Source organism: Nerophis ophidion, linkage group LG21, assembly GCF_033978795.1.
Source record: "Nerophis ophidion isolate RoL-2023_Sa linkage group LG21, RoL_Noph_v1.0, whole genome shotgun sequence".
Classification (NCBI taxonomy): domain Eukaryota; kingdom Metazoa; phylum Chordata; class Actinopteri; order Syngnathiformes; family Syngnathidae; genus Nerophis; species Nerophis ophidion.
Window position 1 is genome coordinate 44,697,685 of NC_084631.1, and position 9,802 is coordinate 44,707,486.

The 9,802-nt window shown below is 42.4% G+C and overlaps 1 protein-coding gene across 1 annotated transcript in view; it reads left to right on the forward strand.

Moving 5' to 3' along the window:
- LOC133540178 (sodium/hydrogen exchanger 3-like) overlaps positions 1-9,802 on the forward strand; it is a 57,017-nt gene that overhangs the window by 27,042 nt on the left and 20,173 nt on the right. The window contains exon 2 of the mRNA XM_061882736.1: positions 8,183-8,485. Within this exon, the coding sequence (XP_061738720.1) occupies positions 8,183-8,485 (303 nt within the window). The remainder of the gene's footprint in view (positions 1-8,182; positions 8,486-9,802) is intronic.

Consider the following 9,802-nt stretch of genomic DNA (forward strand, 5'->3'; position numbering starts at 1 on the left):
ACACCTCATGTCCTCCACCTCTCAACCTTGGCCAGAGGTATAAAAGGCCAAGTCCGACGCGGGAGTAGAAGCTAGTTGGATACACAGGAGTGAGGAAGAAGCAAGATACTTACTCTCTTACCTTCTCCGCATCACGGGACCTCTTCCACGTACAAATGGGGCCAGGTGGATACGCACACCTTTGGCTCCTGGGATCAATGTGGCTGATTTGTTTCATCCTCGGGGCAAATGGAGCGGAGATTCCAGAAGAGCAAAGAAATGCAGGATCCAACTCCAGCGAGCACGGCCATGCTGGCAGCATCACTGGCATACCTGTGGTGACCTTTAAGTGGCATCATGTGGAGCCTCCTTACCTCGTTGCCTTGTGGGTATTGGTGGCCTTTCTGTCCAAACTAGGTATGTCCAAGAACTGTTAGAATATAATCAAGTGGTTGATCATCATAAGGTACCATTGTGTGTGTGTGTGTGTGTGTGTGTGTGTGTGTGTGTGTGTGTGTGTGTTTTTGTGGAATTTGATGCGTCGTCTGTTTCTGAGGAATGTTTTCATAGACGCTATCAAGCAGTGATTTGTCATCACTGATGCACCTCCCAATCTATTTTTAGCTCACTTAGTCATGACATTGTTTGAAAATTGTTAAAATGGTTAAATCCATATTACCGTATTTCCTGGAATTGCCGCCGGGGCGCTTGTTGATTTAAAACCTCTTCTCAGTCCGGCGTTTACCAAAGGCATGCGGTAAAGGCAAGCATGCGCTAATTATTTTAAAACCTATTCTCACTCCGGCGCTTACCAAAGGCATGCGGTAAATTTAAGCCTGCGCTTATAAATTTGAGTGTGATGTAAGGATGGCAGAGGGGTTAGTGCGTCTGCCTCACAATACGAAGGTCCTGCAGTCCTGGGTTCAAATCCAGGCTCGGGATCTTTCTGTGTGGAGTTTGCATGTTCTCCCCGTGACTGTGTGGGTTCCCTCTGGGTACTCCGGCTTCCTCCCACTTCCAAAGACATGCACCTGGGGATAGGTTGATTGGCAACACTAAAAAAAAAATTGGCCCTAGTGTGTGAATGTGAGTGTGAATGTTGTCTGTCTATCTGTGTTGGCCCTGCGATGAGGTGGCGACTTGTCCAGGGTGTACCCCGCCTTCCGCCCGATTGTAGCTGAGATAGGCGCCAGCGCCCCCCGCGACCCCGAAAGGGAATAAGCGGTAGAAAATGGATGGATGTAAGGATACCATCATGGCGGCATAGCTCGGTTGGTAGAGCGGCCGTGCCGGCAACTTGAGGGTTGCAGGTTCGACAGCGGAGACCCCGGACTGTTGAAGGACTGAAGCTCTACATAAAACAAGAATGGGAAAGAATTCCACTTTCATCTCTACGCTGCTGATCCGCCTCCGCTTGGGATGGTTTCCTGTGGACGGGACTCTCGCTGCTGTCTTGGATCCGCTTCGAACTGAACTCTCGCGGCTGTGTTGGAGCCACTATGGATTGAACTTTCACAGTATCATGTTGGACCCGCTCGACATCCATTGCTTTCGGTCCCCTAGAGGGGGGGGGTTGCCCACATCTGAGGTCCTCTCCAAGGTTTCTCATAGTCAGCATTGTCACTGGCGTCCCACTGGATGTGAATTCTCCCTGCCCACTGGGTGTGAGTTTTCCCTGCCCTATTGTGGGTTCTTCCGAGGATGTTGTAGTCGTAATGATTTGTGCAGCCCTTTGAGACATTTGTGATTTGGGGCTATATAAATAAACATTGATTGATTGATTGATTGAAAATTTCAACAATTAGTTTCCTCAGTTCCCAAAGGTTTATTGAGTGTTGTTAAAAGAAAAGGTGATGTAACACAGTGGTGAACATGCCCTTTCCCAACTACTTTGGCACGTGTTGCAGCCATGAAATTCTAAGTTAATTATTATTTGCAAAAAAAAAAAGTTTATGAGTTTGAACATCAAATATGTTGTCTTTTAGGGGCGGCATACCTCGGTTGGTAGAGCGGCCGTGCCAGCAACTTGAGGGTTGCAGGTTCGATTCCCGCTTCCGCCGTCCTAGTCACTGCCGTTGTGTCCTTGGGCAAGACACTTTACCCACCTGCTCCCAGTGCCACCCACACTGCTTTAAATGTAACTTAGATATTGGGTTTCACTATGTAAAGCGCTTTCAGTCACTAGAGAAAAGCGCTATATAAATATGTTTCACAAATATGTTTCACATGGAAAGCACATTTAATAAAAAAACATTATTAGTGTCTTACCTTTACTTATAAACGAAGTCCATGCGCAGCTCCTTCTGATCAAAAGCATCGATAACTTGTTTATAGAAGTCTTCCTTATCTTTCTTCAGTTTTAAAAGTCTCTCTGTCTCGATGGAGATCTTCCTTTATTACCTCCTGCTTCCATTGAAAGTCCAGTTTAGAAAACGGTTTTATTTTAGATATGTAATCCTCCATGTTAAAAGTGCAAGCGAGAGGAAAAAGTAAACGATCGCTGCTTGTTGTCACTTCTTCTGCAGCCGAGTAGTCGCAAGAAGGATCACTAGCGCCCTCTACCACCAGGAGGCGGGAGTCATTTAATGACTCATATTTGACACACGCAGCTATGGTATATTAATAAAACATAGCTGCTTACTGTTCTTTTTAGCATATTCAATAGCTTGGACCTTAAATCCTACTGAATAGCTCTTAATCTTCTTCCCTTTATGCGATTTCAAATGATTGAAATCTACCTCCTCCATTTTGAAAATGATGACAGGTGAAGTGTCACTCGTGACGTGACGAGTTTGACCCGGTGGAAATTCTAGACATGCGCTAATAAAAATAATATTTTGCGAAACGAGTTTGACCCGGCAGTAATTCTAGTCAGGTGCATACTATATACCTGGCAAGGCCATTTCCAAGAAGGATATTTAAAGAGAAACTACCTCTTGTGAGACCATGTCAGCCAACCCGGGGAGCGAGCTCAGCTGTTCTGGCAATGAAATGGGGAAACGCTCGCCATTTCTACTGGAATAAGCCGACGACGAGGGGTACCTGGCATATACACCGTCAAATAGTGTATCATGTTCAAACACTGATGACATCGATTAAACAGACATGAAGCAAGGAGTTAAACGGACAGATTTCAATTTAGCTCATTGAGGAGAAACGTCTGGGCTGTACTCTTGGACTATGGACTGGACTCTCACACTATTATGTAAGATCCACTATGGACTGGACTCTCACTATTATGTTAGATCCACTATGGACTGGACTCTCACACTATTATGTTAGATCCACTATGGACTGGACTCTCACTATTATGTTAGATCCACTATGGACTGGACTTTAAATATTATGTTAGATCCACTATGGACTGGACTCTCACTATTATGTTAGATCCACTATGGACTGGACTCTCACACTATTATGTTAGATCCACTATGGACTGGACTCTCACTATTATGTTAGATCCACTATGGACTGGACTCTCACACTATTATGTTAGATCCACTATGGACTGGACTCTCACTATTATGTTAGATCCACTATGGACTGGACTCTCACACTATTATGTTAGATCCACTATGGACTGGACTCTCACTATTATGTTGGATCCACTATGGACTGGACTCTCACACTATTATGTTAGATCCACTATGGACTGGACTCTCACACTATTATGTTAGATCCACTATGGACTGGACTCTCACTATTATGTTAGATCCACTATGGACAGGACTTTCACTATAATATGCTAGATCCACTATGGACTGGACTCTCACTATTATGTTAGATCCACTATGGACTGGACTCTCACTGTTATGTTAGATCCACTATGGACTGGACTCTCACTATTATGTTAGATCCACTATGGACTGGACTCTCACACTATTATGTTAGATCCACTATGGACTGGACTCTCACTATTATGTTAGATCCACTATGGACTGGACTCTCACACTATTATGTTAGATCCACTTTGGACTGGACTCTCACAATTATGTTTGATCCACTATGGACTGGACTCTCACAATTATGTTTGATGCACTATGGACTGGACTCTCACTATTATGTTAGATCCACTATGGACTGGACTCTCACACTATTATGTTAGATCCACTATGGACTGGACTCTCACTATTATGTTAGATCCACTATGGACTGGACTCTCACTATTATGTTAGATCCACAATGGACTGGACTCTCACTATTATGTTAGATCCACTATGGACTGGACTCACACCATTATGTTAGATCCACTATGGACTGGACTCTCACAATATTATGTTAGATCCACTATGGACTGGACTCTCACTATTATGTTAGATCCACTATGGACTGGACTCTCACACTATTATGTTAGATCCACTATGGACTGGACTCTCACAATTATGTTTGATCCACTATGGACTGGACTCTCACAATTATGTTTGATGCACTATGGACTGGACTCTCACACTATTATGTTAGATCCACTATGGACTGGACTCTCACAATTATGTTAGATCCACTATGGACTGGACTCTCACAATTATGTTTGATGCACTATGGACTGGACTCTCACTATTATGTTAGATCCACTATGGACTGGACTCTCACACTATTATGTTAGATCCACTATGGACTGGACTCTCACAATTATGTTAGATCCACTTTGGACTGGACTCTCACAATTATGTTTGATCCACTATGGACTGGACTCTCACAATTATGTTTGATGCACTATGGACTGGACTCTCACACTATTATGTTAGATCCACTATGGACTGGACTCTCACAATTATGTTAGATCCACTATGGACTGGACTCTCACAATTATGTTTGATGCACTATGGACTGGACTCTCACTATTATGTTAGATCCACTATGGACTGGACTCTCACACTATTATGTTAGATCCACTATGGACTGGACTCTCACAATTATGTTAGATCCACTTTGGACTGGACTCTCACAATTATGTTTGATCCACTATGGACTGGACTCTCACAATTATGTTTGATGCACTATGGACTGGACTCTCACTATTATGTTAGATCCACTATGGACTGGACTCTCACTATTATGTTAGATCCACTATGGACTGGACTCTCACTATTGTGTTAGATCCACTATGGACTGGACTCTCTCACTATTATGTTAGATCCACTATGGACTGGACTCTCACTATTATGTTAGATCCACTATGGACTGGACTCACACACTATTATGTTAGATCCACTATGGACTGGACTCACACTATTATGTTAGATCCACTATGGACTGGACTCACACACTATTATGTTAGATCCACTATGGACTGGACTCTCTCACTATTATGTTAGATCCACTATGGACTGGACTCTCACTATTATTTTAGATCCACTATGGACAGGACTTTCACTATAATATGCTAGATCCACTATGGGCTGGACTCTCACTATTATGTTAGATCCACTATGGACTGGACTCTCACTATTATGTTAGATCCGCTATGGACTGGACTCTCACTATTATGTTAGATCCACTATGGACTGGACTCTCACTATTATGTTAGATCCACTTTGGACTGGACTCTCACTATTATGTTAGATCCACTATGGACTGGACTCTCACTATTATGTTAGATCCACTATGGACTGGACTCTCACTATTATGTTAGATCCACTATGGACTGGACTCTCACTATTATGTTAGATCCACTATGGACTGGACTCTCACTATTATGTTAGATCCACTATGGACTGGACTCTCACTATTATGTTAGATCCACTATGGACTGGACTCTCACTATTATGTTAGATCCACTATGGACTGGACTCTCACACTATTATGTTAGATCCACTATGGACTGGACTCTCACTATTATGTTAGATCCACTATGGACTGGACTCTCACACTATTATGTTAGATCCACTATGGACTGGACTCTCACTATTATGTTAGATCCACTATGGACTGGACCCACATCTGCGGTCCTCTCCAAAGTGTCCCATTGGGTTGAGTTTTTCCTTGCAGCCCTTTGAGACTCTCATGATTTAGGGCTATATAAATAAACATTGATTGATTGATCGATTGAAAAATATTGAGTAACGACTCTGAATACTTATTATTATGAGGACCACAAGTAAGTGTTTTAAATGTAGATTAAAATAATTTAAGTCCCCTTAAAGTCACGTAAGAGTGGGATTGAACTTAAGTTGTGTTTGGAGTTGTTAGGAGTGTTGGACATCTTAAACCAGGAACAATTAACCCCAAACTGACATAAATAATAAACATTTTGAAATGGGACTCTTTTTTTCCTCACCCACTGATTGGGCTTGATTATTAATCCATAAAGTCTAGCGAGCTTAACCAAAAGTGACTCTTTAGTTATGCAAGAATATTTCTGGGCATTTATAAACGAAGACACGCTGGTTAATTATATGCCAAGGAAAAGGGGGGGGAAAAAAAAGTTGATCATTTGCAAATTTTGCAACCTCATTGTTTTTGGGTTTTAGGAGTTTGTTTCAATGTCTAGTCTGGCTGTGAGTGCTTGAAAAGAAACCTTCTTGACCTTTCTAGAAGCAAAAATGTGTTTATTTACTAACAAATATCTACAAACCCTGTTTCCATTTGAGTTGGGAAATTGTGTTAGATGTAAATATAAACAGAATACAATGATTTGCAAATCCTTTTCAAGCCATATTCAGTTGAATATGCTACAAAGACAACATATTTCATGTTCAAACTCACTCTTAATTTTTTTTGTGCAAATAATAATTAACTTAGAATTTCATGGCTGCAACACGTGCCAAAGTAGTTGGGAAAGGGCATGTTCACCACTGTGTTACATCACCTTTTCTTTTAACAACACTCAATAAACGTTTGGGAACTGAGGAAACTAATTGTTGAAGCTTTGAAAGTGGAATTCCTTCCCGTTCTTGTTTTATGTAGAGCTTCAGTCCTTCAACAGTCCGGGGTCTCCACTGTCGTATTTTACGCTTCATAATGCGCCACACATTTTCCATGGGAGACAGGTCTGGACTGCAGGCGGGCCAGGAAAGTACCCGCACTCTTTTTTTACAAAGCCACGCTGTTGTAACACGTGCTGAATGTGGCTTGGCATTGTCTTGCTGAAATAAACAGGGGCGTCCATGAAAAAGACGGCGCTTAGATGGCAGCATATGTTGTTCCAAAACCTGTATGTACCTTTCAGCATTAATGGTGCCTTCACAGATGTGTAAGTTACCCATGCCTTGGGCACTAATGCACCCCCATACCATCACACATGCTGGCTTTTACACTTTGCGTCGATAACAGTCTGGATGGTTCGCTTCCCCTTAGGTCCGGATGACATGATGTCGAATATTTCAAAAAACAATTTGAAATGTGGACTCAGACCACAGAACACTTTTCCACTTTGCATCAGTCCATCTTAGATGATCTCGGGCCCAGAGAAGCCGGCGGCGTTTCTGGATGTTGTTGATAAATGGCTTTCGCTTTGCATAGTAGAGCTTTAACTTGCACTTACAGATGTAGCGATGAACTGTATTTAGTGACAGTGGTTTTTTGAGGTGTTGCTGAGCCCATGTGGTGATATCCTTTAGAGATTGATGTCAGTTTTTGATACAGTGCCGTCTGAGGGATGGAAGGTCACAGTCATTCAATGTTGGTTTCCGGCCATGCCGCTTACGTGGAGTGATTTCTCCAGATTCTCTGAACCTTTTGATGATATTATGGAGAGTAGATGTTGAAATCCCTAAATTTCTTGCAATGTCACTTTGAGAAAGGTTGTTCTTAAACTGTTTGACTATTTGCTCACACAGTTGTGGACAAAGGGGTGTACCTCGCCCCATCCTTTCTTGGGAAAGACTGAGCATTTTTTGGGAAGCTGTTTTTATAGCCAATCATGGCACCCACCTGTTCCCAATTAGCCTGCACACCTGTGGGATGTTCCAAATAAGTGTTTGATGAGCATTCCTCAACTTTATCAGTATTTATTGCCACCTTTCCCAACTTCTTTGTCACGTGTTGCTGGCATCAAACTCTAAAGTTAATGATTATTTATGGAAAAAAAAAAGAATGTTTATGAGTTTGAACATCAAATATGTTGTCTTTGTAGCATATTCAACTGAATATGGCTTGAAAAGGATTTGCAAATCATTGTATTCTGTTTATATTTACATCTAATTTCCCAACTCCTATGGAAACAGGGTTTGTAACTCTGACTGTCCTTCATGTTTCTCCCCAGTGATCGAGGCCAACCACCACGTGACCAACATCATCCCAGAGAGCGCCCTGCTCATCTGCTTCGGCTTCCTCCTGGGCGGCATCATCTGGGGTGCAGACAAGGTGCAGACCTTCAAGCTGACCCCCACTGTCTTCTTCTTCTACCTGCTGCCCCAAATCATCCTGGACGCGGGCTACTTCATGCCCAACAAGCTGTTCTTCAGCAACATGGGCACCATTCTGGTCTACGCCATCATCGGGACCTGCTGGAACGCTGCCAGCGTGGGTCTCAGCCTCTGGGGTTGTCACATGGGAGGAGCCATGGGTAAGAGTCAAATATTTTGGGATTCTTACGGTTTTTTTCCCCCGTAGTGGACGATCTATTAATAAACAGCAATTTTTTAAAGACAAATATACCAGCGGCTCTTAACCATTTTGACCTTGGAGCCCACTCATATAGTACAACTTAATTATTAAACCTACTTTTTTTTTTAACCATGCTCATTAATAACAAACCCCGTTTCCTTATGAGTTGGGAAATTGTGTTAGATGTAAATATAAACAGAATACAATGATTTGCAAATCCTTTTCAAGCCATATTCAGTTGAATATGCTACAAAGACAACATATTTGATGCTCAAACTCATAAACTTTTTGTTTCTTTGGCAAATAATCATTAACTTTAGAATTTGATGCCAGCAACACGTGACAAAGAAGTTGGGAAAGGTGGCAATAAATACTGATAAAGTTGAGGAATGCTCATCCAACACTTATTTGGAACATCCCACAGGTGTGCAGGCTAATTGGGAACAGGTGGGTGCCATGATTGGCTATAAAAGCAGCTTCCTCAGTCTTTCCCAAGAAAGGATGGTACACCCCTTTGTCCACAACTGCGTGAGCAAATAGTCAAACAGTTTAAGAACAACCTTTCTCAAAGTGACATTGCAAGAAATTTAAGGATTTCAACATCTACGCTCCATAATATCATCAAAAGGTTCAGAGAATCTGGAGAAATCACTCCACGAAAGCGACATGGCCGGAAACCAACATTGAATGACCGTGACCTTCCATCCCTCAAACGGCACTGTATCAAAAACTGACATCAATCTCTCAAGGATATCACCACATGGGCTCAGGAACACTTCAGAAAACCACTGTCACTAAATACAGTTTGTCACTACATCTGTAAGTGCAAGTTAAAGCTCTGCTATGCAAAGCGAAAGCCATTTATCAACAACATCCAGAAACGCTGCCGGGCTCTCAGGGTCCGAGATCATCTAAGATGGACTGATGCAAAGTGGAAAAGTGTTCTGTGGTCTGACGAGTCCACATTTCAAATTGTTTTTGGAAATATTTGACATCGTGTCATCCGGACCAAAGGGGAATCGACCCATCCAGACTGTTATCGACGCAAAGTGTAAAAGCCAGCATGTGTGATGGTATGGGGGTGCATTAGTGCCCAAGGCATGGGTAACTTACACATCTGTGAAGGCACCATTAATGCTGAAAGGTACATACAGGTTTTGGAACAACATATGCTGCCATCTTAAGCACCGTCGCTTTCATGGACGCCCCTGCTTATTTCAGCAAGACAATGCCAAGCCGCAACAGCGTGGCTACATAAAAAAAGAGTGTGGGTACT